Source organism: Bubalus bubalis, chromosome 4 (assembly GCF_019923935.1).
Source record: "Bubalus bubalis isolate 160015118507 breed Murrah chromosome 4, NDDB_SH_1, whole genome shotgun sequence".
Classification (NCBI taxonomy): domain Eukaryota; kingdom Metazoa; phylum Chordata; class Mammalia; order Artiodactyla; family Bovidae; genus Bubalus; species Bubalus bubalis.
The window spans coordinates 54,202,069-54,225,157 of NC_059160.1; the positions used below are offsets into that span (position 1 = coordinate 54,202,069).

At 37.4% G+C, this 23,089-nt stretch overlaps 1 protein-coding gene across 1 annotated transcript in view; it reads left to right on the plus strand.

Annotated features, from left to right (window-relative positions):
• Nucleotides 1-12,861, plus strand: part of NUP37 (nucleoporin 37) — a 54,229-nt gene extending 41,368 nt beyond the window's left edge. Inside the window, exons 6-10 of the mRNA XM_006058803.3 lie at nucleotides 2,368-2,458; nucleotides 8,767-8,948; nucleotides 9,686-9,736; nucleotides 11,980-12,073; nucleotides 12,595-12,861. Coding sequence (XP_006058865.2) covers nucleotides 2,368-2,458; nucleotides 8,767-8,948; nucleotides 9,686-9,736; nucleotides 11,980-12,073; nucleotides 12,595-12,708 — 532 coding nt within the window. The 3' untranslated portion in view covers nucleotides 12,709-12,861. The remainder of the gene's footprint in view (nucleotides 1-2,367; nucleotides 2,459-8,766; nucleotides 8,949-9,685; nucleotides 9,737-11,979; nucleotides 12,074-12,594) is intronic.
• Nucleotides 12,862-23,089: the final 10,228 nt, after the last annotated feature.

Sequence of the window (23,089 nt, forward strand, 5' to 3'; positions counted from 1 at the left end):
TTTTTATTATTTATGGTATACTGCAAAAAAAGAAATGTGATTTCATCTGATGGGACTATGTTAGCTAGATGAGATATGTAGTAAAGACACAGGAAAATAAGTTGAGCTCCACAAAAGGATTTGAGAGAAGCTTAATTATAGAATCTATCAAAATGGGAAATAAAACCTAACAAGTTAAAGTGTACCATCTGTAGCTAATTTAGCTGTGATAACTCATTTCAGCCCAATTGGTTGTATTTTGCATGCTTAGTACTTGGATTATGCAACTGCTGAGAATTATTTAATAAGCATATAATTATAAGCTATAAATCATTTTACCCTAATCCCATAAAGTAATCTGGATCACTCTCCTCATTTTTTAAATCAGTTTGGTTTGGTTTGTTTTTTCCCAAAATGTATCAGATTCTGTTGAGGCTAAATACTGTTTAAAAATGAGATTAAAATTTGGTTCAGTGGACAAGAATATACTTCATCAATTGGCCTGTTTTTTAAAGAATATCCATTTTTTAAATCTCTTCAGTTTCCTTCATTTGAAATTAAAAAGTCATGAAAATATCCTGGTCTGTATTCATTCAATATAATAGCAAACAAAAGTCAAATACATATTAGAATAAAATCAAAAGAATGGAGCCTTTAAACCATTCTCTCATGGGATTCATTGAATATGCAAGACAAATTTCTGCTACTTCAATAGTGGTAAAATATATGCTAGTCCACTACTTTATTGTATAAACGGTAATAAGGAAGAAAGAAATATTCAGTTGCCTTGACTAATAATCTTCTATATTGTGGAAAGTGGAAACACAATTGAATAAACCCATAGGAAATGTGATTCCAACCTCCTCAGTTAAATTGTAGTTGTCTCGCTATGTAGTAAATACAGAAGAAGTGTTAATTTAGCGAGAGGAAAAAAAGTGTATGCTTCTTCTATTTAATCAAATAGATAATCATTTTAAAGCATATTTATGTTAGTTTATATGTAACTAAGATATTTAAAGATTGGAGAACCTATAATTTCTATAGAAAGGAAAAATATTTAAATCCTGTGATTTGGCACAGAATAGTAGAGGCATTGTAAAATAAATATGTCTGCTTTCTTTGAAATAAAATTTTGCTTCAACCTTAAAAACATTCCCTAAGTTTCTTGAAACTGTTTTATGGTCCCTAATGAGATATAAACTATAATATAGAAGAAAAACTCCAAGGCATTCTAATAAATGCATTCAGTTCTTAAGGACCAGATTCTGTGGACACTTTGCCAGCTACTCTTTACCTTCTGTCTCTTGCCATCCTAACTCTATGCCACACTCTGTACCAGTGAGATATAACAAAGATTGAATGTGAAGAATGAGCTCAAAAACCAGTAGTCTAGATGAAGAATAGGACTTCTCACAAGTCATTACTGAGACTTCGGAATCTTGAGCTCTCCGCGGGATGGGAAAAAAATTGAGATGGAAATTGAGTAGGTTTGTTTTAAGTATTGAAGAGAGGGAGAGTACAGGGAACCAGATGCTTGTTCCTTCAGCCATTCTGTCCTTTGATTTTTTATTAGTCAAGGCTCGTTAGAGAAGAATTGAGGAAGTGAGCCATATCAGAAAAGGTAAATGATAGGAAATAGCCCTTGGCCTGGGAACCCAAAGGCAGAAGGAGTGAGCAACTCCTATCTCCCTAAATTCACATCACCTCATACTAGCTTCTTTATGTTTAAAATGGGAGCACTGGGGTGGAAGAGAGGGGTACAGGTGTATGTTTTAAATACCCCTGGTAGAAATTATTGTTAATTGAAGTGACTACTGAAGGGGCTTCCCTAGTGACTCAGATGGTATGTATACAATGCAGGAGACCTGGGTTCGATCCCTGGTTGGGCAGATCCCCTGGAGAAGGAATTGGCAACCCACTTCAGTACTCTTGCCTGGAAAATCCAATGGATGGAGGAGCCTGGTAGGCTACATACAGTCCATGGGGTTGCAAAGAATCAGACACAACTGAGCGACTTCACTTTCACTCACTGAAGTAGGAATACAACCTGATTAGTGACCTAGAAAAACCTCAAGATTCTGTCCACAAAAGAAGGAGTTCATGAATAATTTAATTTGGTTACTGTGTTATGGTATTGCTGTAGTAGATTAATTAGAAAATGTATGTGCCTGTTTTTCCATTATTGAATGTGGTAAAACTTAAATTCTTCATACTGATTTTACATTTTCTAAAATAATTATAATTGTTATAATTTTCTATAAAAGATGCTTTAAATACAGATATCTACCCTATAATCTCTAGTTGATAGCCTTGAATAAATTTAGGGAATTTCTTTGTTTTAGTAACATATCAAAAATTTTTAACATTATACTCCTGTTCTTTTATTAGGATTTGGAACTTGGAAGGAATACAGACAGCTCATTTTGTTCTTCATTCCCCTGGAATGAGTGTGTGCTGGCATCCTGAAGAAACTTTTAAGGTTATTATTTAAAACTTAGCTTTCTTTTATCAAGCAGAAAAGACATACAGATGTGAAATACCTGCACAGAGAAGAAAAAAAATATTAATGATTTGTTTTTCACCTCAGAGACTCTTGTCACAAATGCATTTAGGTTAGTCTGCTGCTAAGTCCCTTCAGTCGTGTCCAACTCTAGCGACCCCATGGACTGCAGCCTACCAGGCTCCTCCGTCCATGGGATTTTCTAGGCAAAAGTACTGGAGTGGGGTGCCATTGCCTTTCCGAGGTTAGTCTAGAACGTTTTAAGTTCTCTGTAATCAAGTTTTTATTTGACAACCATCATCTGTTTACTCAGAATATACTTTTCATGCCTTTTGATAGGTTATAATCTAAACACTAATGCCTGGACTATCTAATAAGCAGTATTTGTTTTTAAAAAAATATATTAAATCCGTACTTGTGAGCCATAGTGTGTAAACAGAAAGCCTCAGGGCATAAGACAAATTTGACTTAGCTGCAGTAGTATTCAATTTCTATTCAGACTAAAGCTTTCTAAAATTCTAAAAATACACTATGAGTTATTATCAGTTGGCCTAAATTCCATTGAGAAGATAGGAGCCATTCAATACAAGAGTTCTGTCATTTGCCAGTATCTTCTCCTGGGCATTACTCTACATTCCAGAATCTAAAGCGTTGCCACATTCATCTTCTTAAGGTGAGTTCTTCCACTGTCCAGAGTTCCTGTTAGTTTGTAGGCATCCTGCTTTTCATAGCCCTCTAAGGTCTTCATACTTCTCCATGATTTTTCTGTCCTCACACTTGCACAAAAAGATAAACTTGACTAATCACAGCAGATTAATAATACCTACTTATGTTTGACTCATGGTCAGCATTTCATGTAGTTAGTTCATTTAAACCACAAGCCTTATGAGATGGGTACTGTGATGATCTCATTTTACACATAGGGAAACCAAAGCTCAGAAAAGTTAAGTAACTTGCCCAGGTTCACACAGCTACTAACTGGAAAAATGGACATTTGTTCCCCAGCAGCCTACTCCATAGGCCTTACTCTTAACCCTAGCATTCTTGTTTCCCCATTTCAGTCTATCACCTTCGCATCTTTATTTCTGAATATTTGAACCCATCACATCTTTGAACTTCAGTTCCTCTTTACCCATCCCATGATCTAAATCTCCTCTACTCTCTCAGAAATCATCAGTGATATTTTTAACAAATCCAATGGCATAAGAATGGGCTTTTCTTCCATTCTTAATCCCAAGGCAGCATTTATACTGTTGATCATTTCTGCCTCGAAACGCTGCTCACTTGGTCTTTAAAGCTGCATTATTGTAGCCATCTTGAACATCTATGCATGTATATTCCCTTTCTCTTTCTCCTCTGCTAACTCTTCTTTCACTATGTATTTATAAATTGTTGTAAAGAGTATTTCTCACCTACACTGTACCCTTTATTATAGTAGAGGATAAAAGAAAGAATGAAGTCCTTGTCATTGAGTTACACACTGACTTATAAGAAAGAAAAACATGTAAATACAGTTACACAGACTTTAAGTGTTGGAATCAAACATCTAGTTAAGTAAACTGATGACGTCAAGAAGGATTAATTATATACACTCACAGCCTTCAAAATAATCCTGAACTGAGATGCCCCAGAATACATTAGTGTGTTCTCTGAACCCTGAGATACCGTGAAATCTTGTTTCAGGCCTATTGGATATTTTATCAGAATTATATTCTATATGTGAAGATGAGTGAAATTTTATAATTTATTTATATTACATGTATAGGGCTTATTTCCATGTGTATATTATTTCTGAATCCAGATTCTAAATTTTATTTTACGTCTAGATTTCTCCTTTGCAGCAGTGAGTCTACATGAAGCATAATCAAAGAGTCTACCAGAATGTTAATATTACCATGTATAAATATAATAGGCTACTTTTTAAAAACTGACCCAAAAAAGCAAAAACCTGTGACCTAGATGAGAAATGAGAATGTTTATCATAATCTCTATCCCAAAATTTATATCTTAATACTTAATTCATGGTTATTTAAGATTCCTTTCTTCCATATGCTTTAAGTTAGTTTCTATTAATCTTCTCTATGTCTTTGAAATTTCACCCTACTCATCTCCTTGTTTTTCTTGTTTCCATGACTTCAGAATGTTTGGAAGTCCCTGCTCTAAATTGCATCGACTCAGTGTCCTAAAGGAGATCAGTCCAGGGTGTTCAGTGGAAGGACTAATGTTGAAGCTGAAACTCCAGTACTTTGGCCACCTGATGTGAAGAGCTGACTCATTTGAAAAGACCCTGATGCTGGGAAAGATTGAGGGCAGGAGGAGAAGGGGACAACAGGATGAGATGGTTGGATAGCATCATCGACTCAATGGACATGGGTTTGGGTGAACTCCGGGAATTGGTGATGGACAGGGAGGCCTGGCATGCTGTGGTTCATGGGGTCGCAAAGAGTCGGACATGACTGAGTGATTGAACTGAACTGAACAATATCCTAAAATCATCTTTGATATCTTCCTTTCCTATATGCAAGTTTTTCCAGATCTTTAAAGTTTTTCTTCACTGTCTCTAGAATACATTCCTCTTAGTCATTAATGTGTATTCTTCACCTTTCTATTTCCGCAAGTAATCCCTGCCAATCCTTAGCTTGTTTCGAAAATCTTTGGCTCTTCAATCTGATTCTTCTTGCCTACTTTAGTTAAGACTGACCTTTAAATATCAGTTTAACTGTGTCACTACTTAACTCAGAAACCTATAATTATAGAAAGGCAACACAATAGCAGTTAAAAGTATGGGCTCTTGAGTTAACTGCCTAGAGTCAGTGCCCAGTTCCACCATTTCCTAGCTAAATGATCTTTGGCAAGTCACAAAATCTCTTCTCAATCACTTCTTCATCTTATAAAAAGGAAACTTATGAAGATTAAAAGAGTGAACACTTATAAAGTCCTTAAAAGAAAACCTGATGCATCATAAGCACTCAGTCAGTTTCAGCTGCTTGTCATTGTTGACACGATCCTTACTACTAAATGTAGTAGGTGGTGGTTCTCATTGGTCTGTCAGATCAAACCCAAAATTTTTGTTCTATTTTGCTTGATCTTGATAAAAACGAGGCAGCCAGAGAAGAAAGTTAAGTCTGTGATCACCTATCTCTTAAAATTCTTATGAAAGTCTTCAGTTCAGTTCTGTTGCTCAGTCTTGTCCGCCTCTTTGTGACCCTATGGACTGCAGCACTCCAGGCCTCCCTGTCCCATCACCAATTCCCACAGCTTACCCAAACTCATGTCCATTGAGTCGGTGATACCATCCAACCATCTCATCCTCTGTCATCCCCTTCTCTTCCTGCCTTCAATCATTCCCAGCATCGGGGTCTTTTCAAATGAGTCCGTTACAAATTACACAAGAGAGCCATGTAATCTAGAAAGCAACACACAAATGCCATTAATTAATAATAAAGTTACATGGAATTCCTTGGCAGTCCAACGGTCAGGACTCAGTGCTTTCCCTCTCAGGGCCCAAGTTCAATCCCTGGTCTAGCAGCTGAGATCTCACAGGCCACATGGCACAGCCGTTGATAGTAGTAGGATTTCCCTGGTAGTACAGTGGATAAGAATCCACATGACTAAAGAAGCTGTGCTATTAACCCACCATGCTTTATTGCCTGTCCAAACTGAGGTCCAGACAGACTTGGCCCTTCCATAGCTCATAAGTTAAACCTGAAATTCTCAAGACTTTTGGAGACAGGTTCAAAATCTCAAGTGTTTTTACTAGGTCCAAAATAAATCTTCCTGGTCTTCTCCCGTTTCCAGTCCTTCCCGACCCGTGACTTTACACAGCCCACCAGATCACTCCTCAGTCTTCATAACCTAGTCTTGTAGTAAGGAACACACATGGTGCTGTAGTTAGACCTGGGTTCAAACCCAGGCTCTGCCACAGGTTTAGTGATGAGATCTTCCACAAGTTACCTTAATCACTCTGCACCTCAGTCTCCTTTCTGAAAAATGGGATTGATGATAGCAGTTTCCTCAGATAGTGGTCATGACGACTAAATATTTTTATATATTACAAATTATACTAATAATGTATACATACAACAAATTATTTTTGTTGTGTATTTGTCACTGACCTCATCTTATTGAGAATAGTTTTAAATTCCACCTTTTCTCTTAAGAATCCCCTACTTTTAAAGACTGCCTGTGTTCTAAATAATTGCTCTTCCTTTTGCATCCCACTGTATGTCCCCTTAAATTATAGTCAGTTTTTTTTTTTTTTTCATGATTCTCTCTCTTGATGGAAAGTTTCTAAAGATCAAGGATCATGTCATTTACCTTTACTGAATGTAGCATGGTGTTTTATATACAAGTGTTTATATGGTTGATCTTCATTATTCACAGATCCTACATTTGCAAGTGTGCCTACTCACTAAAATTTATTTGTAACCCCAAAATTAATACTTATCACTCTGACAGTCACAGACATGCATGGAGCAACACAAAATTTGAGTTGACTAATATGCACATTCCTAGCTAGGGCTGAATGAGGCAGTACTCTGCCATCTTGTCTTAGCCCTCATACTGTAAGTTCAGTTCAGTTCAGTTCAGTTGCTCAGTTGTGTCCGACTCTTTGCAACCCCATGAATTGCAGCACACCAGGCCTCCCTGTCCATCACCAACTCCCAGAGTTCACTCAAACTCATGTCCATCGAGTCGGTGATGCCATCCAGCCATCTCATCCTCTGTCATCCCCTTCTCCTCCTGCCCCCAATCTCTCCCAGCATCAGAGTCTCTTCCAGTGAGTCAACTCTTCGCATGAGGTGGCCAAAGTACTGGAGTTTCAGTTTGAGCATCATTCCTTCCAAAGAACACCCAGGACTGATCTCTGTTAGAATGGACTGGTTGGATCTCCTTGCAATCCATGGGACTCTCAAGAGTCTTCTCCAACACCACAGTTCAAAAGCATCAATTCTTCTGCGCTCAGCCTTCTTCACAGTCCAACTCTCACATCCATACATGACTACTGGAAAAACCGTAGCCTTGACTAGACGGACATTTGTTGGCAAAGTAATGTCTCTGCTTTTCAAAATGCTATCTAGGTTGGTCATAACTTTCCTTCCAAGGAGTAAGCGTCTTTTAATTTCATGGCTGCAGTCACCATCTGCAGTGATTTTGGAGCCCCCCAAAATAAAGTCTGACACTGTTTCCACTGTTTCCCCATCTATTTCCCATGAGATGGGACCAGATGCCATGATCTTAGTTTTCTGAATGTTGAGCTTTAAGCCAACTTTTTCACTCTCCTTTCACTTTCATCAAGAGGCTTTTTAGTTCCTCTTCACTTTCTGCTATAAGGGTGGTATCATCTGCATATCTGAGGTTACTGATATTTCTCCCAGCAATCTTGATTCCAGCTTGTGCTTCTTCCAGCCCAGCTTTTCTCATGATGTACTCTGCATATAAGTTAAATAAGCAGGGTGACAATATACAGCCTTGACATACTCCTTTCTCAATTTGAAACCAGTCTGTTGTTCCATGTCCAGTTCTAACTGTTACTTCCTGGCCTGCATATAGGTTTCTCAAGAGGCTGGTCAGGTGGTCTGGTGTTCCCATCTCTTGAAGAAGTTTCCACAGTTTATTGTGATCCACACAGTCAAAGGCTTTGGCATAGTCAATAAAGAGCTACTTAGTATTCCTAAATGCAGGAAGACTGTGAGACGCCTTACAGAGAAAATACATGTTAAATAAGCTTTGTTCAGGCATGAGTTGCAGTGCTGTTGCCTGTGACTTCTATGTTAATGAATCAATATGTATTAAATAAGATGTCTATAAACAGAAACAAGATTGTGTATTGATCAGTTGACAAAAATGTTGTGGTCAGAGACTCACAGGAACACAACCCTTTAATTTCCTTTAGAATCAGTGATTTGATATTCACTAACTCAGTGTTTGCAGCAACTTTATAAAACCTTAACTACTGTGAATAATTCAACTGTGTATGTGTATATATATGTATATACTTAGAGTGAATCTTTATGCTCTTCTTCCTGGGGACTGTGTATAGTCATTTAAAATTGTACCCAGTTTTCTTGTGTCTTTCTTTTTGCCAGTTTCTTGTGAAGTTTTTTAATATTTGATACTTTTTTTTTTACCTAGGCTTATCTTATTTCCTTTGCATTTTACCTCCCTTTTGTAATATATGCACATGTTTACATATTACTATATATATGACATTGAATCTCTGTCTCCTTCTCAGATTTGACTAGTAAATTAGGTCGTTGAATTCTCTTTGTTTTTCTGTCTTACAGCTGATGGTTGCAGAGAAGAATGGAACAATTCGGTTTTATGATCTTTTGGCTCAACAGGCTATTTTATCCCTTGAATCAGAACAGATGCCATTAATGTCAGCACACTGGTGCTTAAAAAACACCTTCAAAGTTGGAGCTGTTGCAGGGAATGATTGGTTAATTTGGGATATTACTCGATCCAGGTACTTCCTTAGTATATTTATCTATTATTTACCAAAAAATCAGTCACTATTGCTAAATGATCCATTGACCTATTCTTGTATATCTGGGCCACATTGTAAAGCAAAAATAAGACTCTCCTACAAAAGGGCCAGAGTCAGTGGGCTTTTACATAACAGTCATGGGTTTTACAGATTTACTTTGAGGGTAACAGAAAGAATAATGCAGAGGAGATCTTTCATTGAGGGTGTGTGTGTGTGTGTGTATGTGCACACGTGCGTGCATGTGTGTGTGCGCACACACAGTCATGTCTGACTCTTTGCGACCCCATAAGACTGTAGCCCAACAGGCTCCCCTGTCCATGGAATTTTCCAAGCAAGAATACTGGAGCAAGTTGCCATTTCCTACTCCAGGGAATCTTCCTGACTCAGGGATCCAACTTGCATCTCCTGCATTGGCAGGTGGATTCTTTTACCACTGAGCTACCTGGAAATCCATTAAGCAATGTTTGCTTATGTTTAAAAAAAAAGAAGAACACTGACCTTGTTAAATGATGTTGTTCTATAATGGTTCTAAATCAAGTTCATATCTTTATCATATTTCAGCTATTTTAATTCAGTGCTTATTTGGAATTTTGTCACAGTTTAAGTACCTTGGGCATTGTGTCCTTTAAAGAGAAAATAACCCTGTAATCCTTAATTTAAGTTCACCTACCTGAGACCAACACATAATTCATAAGATGCAAAATAATATCTTTTAGTTACCCTCAAGATAAGAGACCTGTCCACATGGATCGAGCCTGCTTATTCAGGTAATGTACCATTTTGGGGGGGTGAGGGGTGGCAGTTATAATTTGATTTTTGTATTTGATTACTTTGTTCATGCTGTGCCAACTTCTAGAATATGTTTCTAGTCCTCTCCTTTGCACTGAATTTTTCTTTTTTTCTGGTTGTTTTATAAATGGATGTTTTGCTTTTTTTTTTGTCTGGGTGAGAGATTGTTTTCCAATATTTTCTTTGAAAATGTTTATAAAATACAGAATTACTACTCCACTAATACCACCTCAACAATTGAGAGCATTTGCTTTCGTAATTTTTCTGCTGATAAAAATGTAAAATGTGGGTGGGCCCATGTCTATGCATGTAAACTACATCCATTATTGTCCTCAAGTGAGAACACACTGGATATTATAGATCTGTGGCTTTTTTCCCACTTAATGTGCTTGTTTTTCATTTCATTCATTTTTACATAATATTGCACTGTATAGTGTAGTCTTGGAAAATTTACTAACAGAGACTAAAATCAGTAGAACATTTATTATATGCTGTATTTCATCAAATCTAAAATACCCCCAATGAAACTGTAGAACCTAAGGACACTATTATTTTATGTATTCCTAAGAAAAAAATGTATTCAACTAAACGTAAGCATGCCATAGATTATAAGGTGAATCTTGATTTCAGAGATGTGAGCAAATATACATTTTAAAATCAACAAACTATAGACTCACAGACATAGAAAACTTTTGGTTACGAAAGGGGAAAGAAGGGGAGAGGAGGAGATAAACTTGGAGTTTGGGATTAGCACATATACACTATTATATATAAAAGAGATTACCAAAAAGTATCTGCTGTATAGCACAGGGAATATTTTGTAATCACCTATAAAGGAAAAGAATTTGAAAAGAAATACATACATATGTATATATAAAATATATAAATAACTGAATAACCGTGCTGTACACTTAAAACTAACATAATATTATAGATCAACTATACTTCAGTTTTAATTTTTTTTCCCAGTTGCTAAAAATAAAACCAGCAAACTATGATACTTAAGTCTAAAGGAGGTCATCTCAGGATTGGTTTATGTCATTAAGTATTCAGATCTTTCCATCTGCTACCCTCAGTGGCAAGGCTTTGACTTGGTGCTTCCCAGTTGCAAGATGACTTCCAGTGTTCCAGACACCATAGCCTCATACCACGTTGTCCAAAATAAGAGGAGAGGAAGGAGCCACTCCCCTTTTATTGGGGATTGCTATCTTTGCCTTATACCAATTGTCTCTTACCCCTTGGGGTCAGACACCCTCTGTCAGGCCCCAGCTGGGGTTCAGTTAGCTCAGAAACAGGGCAGAATGCCTGTTGGACAGCAACTAATAATATCTACCACACATTAAAGTATTAACTAGACTTACAGCCTTTTTTTTTTTTGGTCAAGGAATCTTTTTTTTTTCCCCTCATAGCTCCCCTACTGCACTTATTATTGTGGCACACTTGTTGCTGGAGGTCCATTAACACTTGGTGGTTCATTGATTCAATGTATTCCAATGTCTATGTTGCCTAAATACTTGAATATTTAAACATCTATGTATTCTGCTGCTAAGTCGCTTCAGTCATGTCTGACTCTGTACGACCCCATACACGGCAGCCCACAGGCTCCCCGGTCCCTGGGATTCTCCAGGCAAGAATGCTGGAGTGGGTTGCCATTTCCTTCTCCAATGCATGAAAGTGAAATGTGAAAGTGAAGTCGCTCAGTCATGTCCGACTCTTAGCGACCCCATGGACTGCAGCTTACCAGGCTCCTCTGTCCATGGATTCTCCAGGCAAGAGTACTGGAGTGGGGTGCCATTTGTATTCTAGGTGTTTACTTTATTCAAAGGAATTTAAACTCATGAGTTTATCATTAATTTTAAAACAAATGTCAATAAGAATTTTAAATGTATTGGGTTTTTAATGTATTGTGCTGTGAAATATTTTTTGTCTGATTCCTTGTTTGTATCTCCTGCCATATTGTCAGACTTTTGGGAACTGCTGACTTTGTGTAACTTTGAAATTTTATGAGGTGGCCCATGATAAGCAAGTAATAAACATTCACAGAATGAGAAAATATTTATAGCTAACTTCCCTGAAATTCCCAGTCTGATTGTAAATCCATATTATCAAATTTAGACTTATAAAATTAGCATTTTGGTACAAAGAGAAATAACCAATTTTAGAAAAGCTTGTGTTTGTCTGTAGGATTCTGTACTTATTTTCATCCTTTGTCTTTTCTTAGATGGTCCACAGTTAATGAAAACTTATTTGCAACTACTGGTTATCCTGGCAAAATGATGAGTCAGTTTCAGATTCATCATTTAGGACATCCTCAGGTAATGTGGTGATGTTTGATGGCATAGGTGTTTTTAAATTTGTGTTTTCTACTTTTCCACTTATAGCTCCCCAGATTTGTAATATGTAAGTAACTAAAGGATTTATGAAAGAAGAGAAATTTCTCTCTTCTTTCATAAAAAAACATCAAAAAAGAGAAAGCCTTTTTTGATGTTTAAATCACCAGTGGTAACAGACTTTTTGCTAATATTCACATATGAAGTATTTTATTTCTTCTCTTTCTTCCTTCATTTAAATATAATTGTGCTTGCCTGGTTGGTTTAGACTGAAAATGTTTGTGTCTAGGCTGCACCAGTTATCCATAGTTGATTTGTACACTTCATTCCAGTCAGTTACAAACAAAATACTATGTATTTCACCTATGAGGGAGCACATTTTTTAATTCTGTTGCCACTATAAACACAGACAGTTTTCCAATGTACTTCTTGTTTTTGAAAGGTAGTTTTTATTTATTAATGTTGGTGATGTATTGAACTTCTTTAATCCTTCACATATTTTGTAGCCCATCCTCATTGGCTCTGTGGCTGTTGGATCTGGCCTTTCCTGGCATAGAACTCTTCCACTGTGTGCAATCGGAAGTGACCACAAGCTGTTGTTTTGGGTGACTGAAATGTAGAATAAATTTTCTGTGTACTTAGATCCATAAAACTGTATTATTAGTACATATTTTGGAGAATTTCTTATTTTTATATCAAATATATACTGTAAGATCTAGAAATATTCCAGTTGTTGCTTTTGTTAAATAAAATATTGATGGTTTGAAAAATCATTTTCCTGTTCTATTCTATGTATGTGTGTGGTTTTCTTTTTTTTTTTTCCTAAGTCAGCGTTTAAAGACAATGACTAACTCAGCAGCTCTAGGAAAGAGATGATTAGGGAAGCTTAATGCTTTTGATTTTATCACAGGATTTTCCAAACGGTATCTTATATTCTATACCTTAAATATATGCTACTTTCCTAATTCTCAAAGACATAAACATTTACAAAAGGGAAAAAAGGCCTCTCCTTTCACCATTATTCTGGAAATTGGTTGAATGTATTAAATGTATGTGTGGGTAAATGCATAGGCATATTCTGTTAGCAGTATATATATACACAGGAGACATAAGAGACGTGTGTTCAGTCCCTGGATAGGGAAGATCCCCTGTAGGAGGAAATAACAACCACTCCAATATTCTTGTCTAGAAAATTCCATGGGCAGAGGAGCCTGGCAGGCTACAGTCCATAGAGTCACAGAGTCAGACACAACTGAGCGACTTTAACCTCATAAATATAGGAGTCTTATTACAACTTTCTCAGTAATTATAAAGGATTACTATTCAATTTAATATAAGAAATAATTTTCTTATCTCATGTTATCAGTCTGCTTATTACTATATACGAATTCCTTTTGTTTGGGCATCTCATCATTCTCAGAACGTTTGGTATATGGGATAAAGCTTACCTTAGAAAATAACTTATGATTTAATAACAATCTCCACCTTTTATAAATCTTCACCATTCTTACCAAAGTTGAATGTTTTTGAGATGGCACCTGGTGGCAATAGAACTCCATGCACCCTCTTCACAGTCATTGAAGTAAACATTGTTTAAGGCAGCCATGTCATGTGATCTAGTCAGAAGAGTATAATACAGCTAAATAAATTTCTACAAACTCTCCATTCCTACAAATTAATGCCCCCTCTGAAGCTGCATTTCCACCTATAAAATAGAGATGAGAATCACTGTCTAATGGAGTTACTGTGAGGATTAAGTAAAGGTGAATAAAGACACCTAACATGTCCACCATAGATTTGTAGGTAATACTAATTTATTTCAGAGATGAATAATTCTTATTTTTGAAGAACTGGAGATTAATGCAAATAAATATTCAAGTTTTCTTTTCATAAGACATCTTAAGTATCTATGACACATCTTATGAAATCAAAATTATCTTTGAGAGATACAGAATTGTTACAGGTAAATTTTTTTTTTTTAGTAAAATCTTGTAATCATGTACATGTATAAACTGATACATGTGTTTAATTACAAGGAAAAATTGTATAGCATAGCAGTTCAGTCACTCAGTCATGTCCGACTCTTTGCGACCCCATGGACTACAGCACGCCAGGCTTCCCTGTCCATCACCAGCTCCTGGAGCTACTCAAACTCATGTCCATCGAGTCAGTGATGCCATCCAACCATCTCATCCTTTGTTGTCCCCTTCTCCTCCTGCCTTCAATCCCAGCATGGGGGTCTTTTCCAATGAGTCAATTCTTCACATCAGGTTGAATAGCATAGCCGTTCCCAAGTTAAGTATTGAATACAGTAAAATATTATTACCAAATATTAAAAATATTTTACCCCTTCATAAGTAGATTTTTAACTTAAGGCAAAGTTGAAGGAATTTTGACATGGTTCCCTTTTACAGTCTCTGTGAGGGGACAGAGAACCCTAAAAGTGTGAAGATAGACCAAAGACTTTGTAAGTTCGTCATTTTAGGGTGTATTTCAAAAATGATAAATTGGGTCAGTATATTTGAAAATTGTCTTATACTTAGGAATTGAGTGGACTTAGGAATAGAGGTTGGAAAAGTATGTAGGGGCTTGGGTATTGGGGTATCTTGGAGATGGATCCTCTGGAATAAGGGCTTACCCATTTATAAAAGTTATCCAATGAAACTACCCACTGGGCCTGGTGTCTGTAGGGAACATACTGGGGGAAAACTCATGGTGATTGTGTGAATACAGTTCTGCCAAAGAGAGGCAGGAAGTGTTACCCTCAAAAGAGAAAAGGTGATTACATCTGTAAATTAAGGTGACTCGGAGATAAGACATTCTCAAGAAATGAGAGGGATGTCTTTAGCCCTTTGGGAGTGGTATGCATTTTATCCTGAGTAAACTTGAGACTATTTCAGATCCTGAAAGGTGATGCTGTGAAAGTGCTGCACTCAATATGCCAGCAAATTTGGAAAACTCAGCAGTGGCCACAGGACTGGAAAAGGTCAGTTTTCATTCCAGTCCCTAAGAAAGGCAATGTCAAAGGATGCTCAAACTACTGCACAATTGCACTCATCTTAACATGCTAGCAAAGTACTGCTCAAAATTTTCCAAGCCAAGCTTCAACAGTGTGAACCATGAACTTCCAGATGTTCAAGCTGGATTTAGAAAAGACAGAGGAAGCAGAGATCAAATTGCCAACATCTGTTGGATCATTGAAAAAGCAAGAGAGTTCCAGAAAAACATCTACTTCTGCTTTATTGACTATGCCAAAGTCTGACTGTGTGGATCACAATAAACTGTGGAAAATTCTTCAAGAGATGGGAATACCAGACCACCTGACCTGCCTCCTGAGAAATCTGTATGCAGGTCAGGAAGCAACAGTTAGAACTGGACATGGAACAACAGACTGGTTCCAAATAGGGAAAGGAGTACAGTCAAGGCTGTATATTGTCACCCTGCTTATTTAACTTCTATGCAGAGTACATTATGAGAAATGCTGGGCTGGAAGAAGCACAAGTTGGAATCAAGATTGCTGGGAGAAATATCAACAACCTCAGATACGCAGATGACACCACACTTACGGCAGAAAGAGAAGAAGAACTAAAGAGCCTCTTGATGAAAGAGAAGAGTGAAAAAGTTGGCTTAAAGTTCAACATTCAGAAAACTAAGATCATGGCATCTGGTACCATCACTTCATGGCAAATAGATGGGGAAACGATGGAAACAGTGACAAACGTTATTTTCTTCTCCAAAGTCACTGCAGATGGTGACTGCAGCCATGAAATTCAAAGACGCTTGCTCCTTAGAAGAAAAGCTATGATAGACCTAGACAGCATATTAAAAAGCAGAGACATTACTTTGCCAGCAAAGGTTCATCTAGTCAAAGCTTTGGTTTTTCTAGTAATCAGGTATAGATGTGAGAGTTGGACAATAAAGATAGCTGAACACCAAAGAACTGATGGTTTTGGAGAAGACTCTTGAGAGTCACTTGGACAGCAAGGAGATCCAACCAGTCTATCCTAAAGGAAATCAGTCCTGAATATTCATTGGAAGGACTGATGCTGAAGCTGAAACTCCAATACTTTGGTCACCTGATGTGAAGAACTGACTCATTTGAAAAGACCCTGATGCTTGGAAAGATTGAAGGTGGGAGGACAAGGGGATGACAGAGGATGAGATGGTTGGATGGTATCACTGACTCAATGGACGTGAGTTTGCGTAAACTCTGGGATTGGTGATGGACAGGGAAGCCTGGTGTGCTGCAATCCATGGGGTCAGAGTCGGACACAACTGAGGAACTGAACTGAACTGACTGAAGCATTGAGAATTCTAACCTCTTTGTTTAGATCTCATATATAGGCTATTTGACCATTTCCCAGCTTCTACTTTGTTAAACTTACTGTGTTCAATTATTGGGTTGGCCAACAAGTACTTTAAATGGTACAAAGATATTCTTTTTCCTTAGTAAACTTTGTTCTTAGTAAACTGTGTTTAAATTAAACTAAAATGGGAGGAAATGTTTGATGGGGAATTAACTATTGGTCATCACTTCTAATTCCTGATAAATAATACAAGACCTGATTGTGTATGTGTCCCCTAGTTTTAGTTTTTCCATGTTTGTTTATAAATATGCTTAAGAGGTTTCTCTTTGTTGAATAAGTTTTCCTCAGGATTGCTTCTCTTACAAACATTTTAGAAAGAAGAAAAAAAGGTTGTGCTTATGTTCTAAAAATTGTATTATTTAGGACTGTTGAAGTAAAAGTCAGGACATCACAAATCTGCAAGATGTCAGAACTAAATCCTACCCTTTCAAAATGATGGGATCATAAGTCTCATTTTATTTTTATGATTTGGCTTTTATGTTATGAGTATTTCAATGTCTCTCCCATGCCAAAAACACAAAATTGTACACCCATGCTCTCCAATTTGTTTCTTTCTTTGGTAATTTGTGACTACATATTGACACTGACCTTGAAATGTTCCTGTTGCTGTTTTAAATCTCATGTCAGTGGAGAAGAAATTGAAATCTGGTTTCCACATTTGTGTCTGGTTTTCTGTAATTGTCCAAAATCTGACATTATCCCAGAAATGCTGATTGGGAGGTTATGAGACAGTATTGTGCCCAAGACTAATTTCTGAAGAGAGAAATTTGCTCCAAATTATTCCCCATATTTTTTGTACCTCAAAAAATTAAACTCAGTTTAACCCAACTTTAGACCATACCAGTAATATCCTTGGTTCTAGGCCCAAATAAAAATTTTTAAGTAAAAACGATCATTATGATAGTCCATTTCCATACATTCTTGATGAGAGCTTGCTCAGGCCCTCAGAAGCAGCATTCTGTTCCAGTATATTCTATCAAGCTATTGTTGTGCTCAACCGCAGGGACAGGAGAGAACAACAACCTTGCTGGTTCAAAAACATTTATGTTTAACAGGCATCTAAAAAGAATTTCAAACAAGCTAACATTTGTTTCTAATTATACATCTAAAGAAATGTGCTATTTAAAACATAGGTAGAAGTTTTGTTATTATTAATGTGGCTTTAATTTATAGCTACCATTTGTTCACTAAGCACAGTAACACAACAAAATAATTAGGATATCAGCTTTGAGGATCTCATTTCACAAAAGGAAAAACGAGCACACATTTGATGACATATCCATTACTCAGACTCAACAGAACCAATTTCTTTTGCATGCACTGACACAGACTTCATGGGAAATCAGAAACATTGAATTGTCTTGCTGACCTACTCGGCTGTTCTTTAAACTACATTAGTAAAACAGTTGTTGACCTTATGAGGATCCAGTTACATTTGCCTGACAATTTCTCTGGATGACCTTATTTCTGTTTTCACTTATGTCTTTGTTATATAGCTATTTGCCTTGTTGACCGACTTGCAACAGAATACACTACCTTGGGACTTGTAACACATATAAGCTTATAAAATCCATATGAACACTGGTAAGTAAAAGTGAGGTCACCAGGTTTCTCAGCCTTTGCAAACAGTTTGAGTAACCGATAGACTTAAAGATCTATGAAACAAGCATTTCTATCAACTGCAGTTTTAGTGCTGTATTGAACTGAGTGTTTCCTCCCTTTGTAATAAAAGACAGTAAATGCTGTTGATCCCTTTGCTTCTCATGGTGGCTAAACACAAAACTTTCATCTTTCTTATAAACACAGCTGTTGTCCTATCAGTAAGCCAAATCCAGACAAGATTAGACTTTGGCCAAAATTAAGGTTAATCTCTGCAACCATCTGAAGAACTTTCTAATACTGTTTTAGGAAATCTGTTTTTGAGACTGTATAAAGGAAATCAGACCCAGACAACTAACTTCCAAATAAGCCAGAGACAACTAGTGGTAAATTAGACCACAGTGATAAGGCAGAGACTGTCTAAACAAATTTTTGGTTCATTTTTACTTAGACTATAACTGTAAGAAATTAATTTCTTAGTTGATGTTTAAGTTTAAACCAGACCAATAGAAATTATTTTAAAATAACTTTCAGAGATCTTTTCTTTAATGTTTCTTGTTTAATTGCTAGTTCTTTCTTCCACTAGTACTAATGAAAACTAGGTGTTTATTTTTTTTCTATGATCCAATGGATGCTGGCAATTTAGTCTCTGGTTCCTCTGCCTTTTCTAAATCCGGCTTGTACATCTAGAGGTACTAGGTTCACATACCGTTGAAGCCTAGGCGGAAGGATTTTGAGGGTTACCTTGCTAGCATGTGAAAAGAGTGCAATTGTACAGTAGTTTGAACATCCTTTGGCATTACTTTCTTTGGGATTGCAATGAAAACAGCTTTTCCAGTCCTGTAGTCACTACTGAGTTTTCCAAATTTGATGGCATATTCAGTGCAGCACTTAAACAGCATTATCTTTTAGGATTTTGCCAACATCCGGTGGATTGTAGAAAAAGCAAGGAAATTCCAGAAAAATACCTATTTCTGCTTCATTGACTATGCTGAAGCCTTTGACTGTGTGAATCACAACAAACGGTGGAATATTCTTTAAAAAATGAGAACACCAAACCCTTTAAAAAGCTGGCTTAAAACTCAACATTCAAAAAACTAAGATCATGGCAGCCAGTCCCATTACTTCATGGCAAATAGATGGGGAAACAATGGAAACCATGACAAACTTTATTTTCTTGGGCTCCAAAATGACTGCAGATGGTGACTGCAGCCATGAAATTAAAAGACGCTTGCTCCTTGGAAGAAAAGCTATGACAGACCTAGATAGCATATTAAAATGCAGAGACATTACTTTGCTAGCAAAGGTCCGCAAAGTCAAAGCTACGGTTTTTCCAGTAGTCATGTATAAATGTGAGAGACCACAAAGAAGTATGAGCTTTGAAGAATGAATGCTTTTGAACTGTAGTGTGGGAAAAGACTCTTGAGAGTCCCTTGGACTGCAACGAGGTCAAACCAGACAATCCTAAAGGAAATGAACCCTGAACATTCATTGGAAGGACTGATGCTAAAGCTGAAGCTCCAACAATTTGGCCACCTGATGCGAAGAGCTGACTCATTAGAAAAGTCCCTGATGTTGGAAAAGATTGAAGGCAGGAGAAGGGGATGACAGAGGACAACATGGTTGGATGGCATCACCAACTCAATGGACATGAGTTTGAGCAAGCTCTGGGAGATGGTGAAGGACAGGGAAGCCTGGCATGCTGCAGTCCATGGGGTCGAAAAGAGTCGGACATGATGGAACAACTGAACAACAATACCAGACCACCTTATCTGTCTCCAGAGAAACCTATATGCAGGTCAAGAAGCAACAGTTAAAACCAGATGTGAAACAACGGACGAGTTCAAAATTGGGAAAGGAGTACATCAAGGCTGTATATTGTCACCCTGCTTATTTAACTTATATGCAGACTACATCATGAGAAATGCCACGCTGGATGAATCACAAGCTGGAATCAAGATTGCTGGGAGAAATATCAACAACCTCAGATATGCAGATGATACCACTCTAATGGCAGAAAGCAAAAAGGAACTAAAGAGCTTTTTGATGAGGGTGAAAAACGAGAGTGAAAAGGGTACCTTACAACTCAACAATTAAAAAACATGGCATCTAGTCCCATCACTTAAAGGCAAATAGATAGGGGAAAAGTGGAAACAGTAGCAGATTTTATTTTCTTGGGCTCAAAAATCACTGTGAGTGCAGCCATAAAATTAAAAGATGCTTGCACCTCGAAGAAAAGCTATGACAAACCTAAACAGTGTATTAATAAGCAGAGACATCACTTTGCCAACAAAGATCCATTTAGTCAAAGCTATGGTTTTTCCAGTAGTCATGTACAGATGCAAGAGTTGGACTGTAAAGAAAGCTGAGTACTGAAGAATTGATGCTGTTGAACTGTGGTATTGGAGAAGACTCTTGAGAGTCCCTCGGACTGCAACGAGATCAAACCAGTCCATCCTAAAGGAAATCAATCCTGAATATTCATTGGAAAGACGGATGCTGCAAATGAAGCTCCAATAATTTGGCCACCTGATGCTAAGAGCCGACTCATTGGAAAAGACCTTGACGCTGGGAAAGATTGAAGGCAGGAGGAGAAGGGAGAAACAGAGGATGAGATGGTTAGATGGCATCACTAACTTGATAGACATGAGTTTGCACAAACTCTGGGAGATGTTGAATGGCAGGGAATCCTGGAGTCCTGCAGTTCATGGGGTGACAAAGAGCCGAAATGACTTAGAGACTGAAAAACAACAACAAAGTGTTTATATATAACAGATAAAATAACTCAGATACGTTTTATTATTAAAGTAAAAGTCACTCAGTTGTGTCCGACTCTTTGTCACCCCATGGCATAGTCCATGGAATTCTCCAGGCCAGTATACTGAAGTGGGTAGCTGTTCCCTTCTCCAGGGGATCCTCCCTACCCAAGGATTGAACCCAGGTCTGCCACACTGCAGGCAGATTCTCTACCAGGTGAGCCACCAGGGAAGCCCATGTTTTATTATAATTGTATAATAGCTTGGCTTGGTTTCCAGCCTACCAAAAAAGGGGGTTGGGGAAGAGGATTCCATTAAGATGTAAATTCTCTAGCATTTTAGATACTTTGCTAAAAGTTCTGTAGGACTGATCCTCCTGCACGTTGGACACAAGTGCCTCAAGCTGTGTTGTGAACAGCTAACTGCTCTGTTCTCTCCAAATTGATGTACTAAAGAGAACATTTGTGGGAGCATCCTTCACTTGAAATCTGTAGAGTTCTAATGAGATTTCCCTGTAAAGTAAAAAACCTGATGCTCACCCCATCCTGGACCTCCCCACACCAAGTACATTAACCCATGTACTTGGACCCATGGAGCAATTCTGAAATTCTGTTAGTGTTTTTGACCTATTCCTTTCCCTATCATTCTACCCACCTACCACAGTAACTAAGATGTGTTTGCATGTATGTATAATCTTTACAAAACCCTGGGTCATTGCTTCCCAATCTGTTGATTGCAAATAACTGGGAGAATATGAGATATTGGAAGAGTTTGTCAATCATCTTACGACTATCATAATCCTCTTCTTCCTTGGAAGCTGTGAACTCCTGGGGTGCTAAGATAACACAGATGGCCCCCAAATCAAACTGCCCACATAATTCTCACAGACATTGACCTAAAGTGTCCTGCCATTTCCCACTTCCTCCCCCAAAACACCCATTAACAGTAGAAGGAATGAGCCTGCCAATGAGGCCTTCCCTCCAGTTTAAAGAGTCTGGCTTTTGAAGATCTCATTCAGAATTCTTGAGAGGGTTAAAAAGTTCCCAGATACATCAAGGTGTGCCTGTCATCTTGATAACTATTTTGTGACCCAAGGTTTGGCTCAAGTTCAGATGAAAGCTAGAATACTTTATCCCTGCCTATGTAATATGTAAGGCAAGATTCTCTAAAGCAGGATATATTACAGGAAAATGAGTAGGACCTGGCCTAGAAAATAAAAGGAATTGAAATACTATCTTTGAATGAAAACTTGGGATTTTAAGATGGATTTCCAATATAGTTAACCAATTCCCATTTAATATTCTCACTTTAAATCCTCAACAATGTATATGTATTTATTCAACAAATATTAAATATTGAGCCACAATCATCTGGGGTTCCTCAATATAAATTTTTCTATTAAAAACAGCTTCTCATGCTGGAAAATATTGTGAACCACTTTCCTAGACTAAATGGCTCATACCTTCTGGCCCAGTCATTTTTTAAAGGGTAATAGAAAAGGTTCTAACATGATCATTTTGAATTCTAGAAACAAGGCTACATGAAGAAATGTTGACATTGAACTTACAGAGTAGTGTTAAGTGATTTTATGAGGTTGTGATTCAAAATAACCTGACTGCTTTAAGGAGTCCTGGTGCTGAGTCATTTACTGAAACTGCCAGAGGAGATTAATTAGAAGCAGCTGATAGTGGCATCATTTGCTGCTTTTTTTTTTTTTTTTAATAAATAGAGAAGCTTATTCTGTGAAGAAGACAGGGTACTATAGAAGATGTACAAAGCTAATGACTGAAGCCTGCCTCATTAATACCCCCACCAATGGGGAAAAGAAAAAAATCTGACTTAGGAATTCAAGATAAAAATACCTTGACTCTATCAAAATGGTAATGGTTAGTTCTAAGAAGAGTTATTGTGGGTTACATTCTTCCTTCCTATGCATTTTTTCTTTATGTTTTCCGTAAATAAATATTTCACTTTTAATAATAAATTCTTAACTTAAAAATAAGCAGATTCTGCTATCATGTGCATGGCTCTGTAACAGGTATAAGGGTATAAAGAAATGGACTCCTTGGACTGCAAGATCAAACCAGTCAATCCTAAAGGAAAACAATCCTGAATATTCATTGGAAGGACTGATGCTGAAGCTGAAGCTCCAATACTTGTGGCCACCTGATGCGAAGAGCTGACTAATTTGAAAAGACCCTGATGCTGGGAAAGATTGAAGGCAGGAGGAGAAGGGGATGACAGAGGATGAAATGGTTGGGTGACATCACTAACTCAAT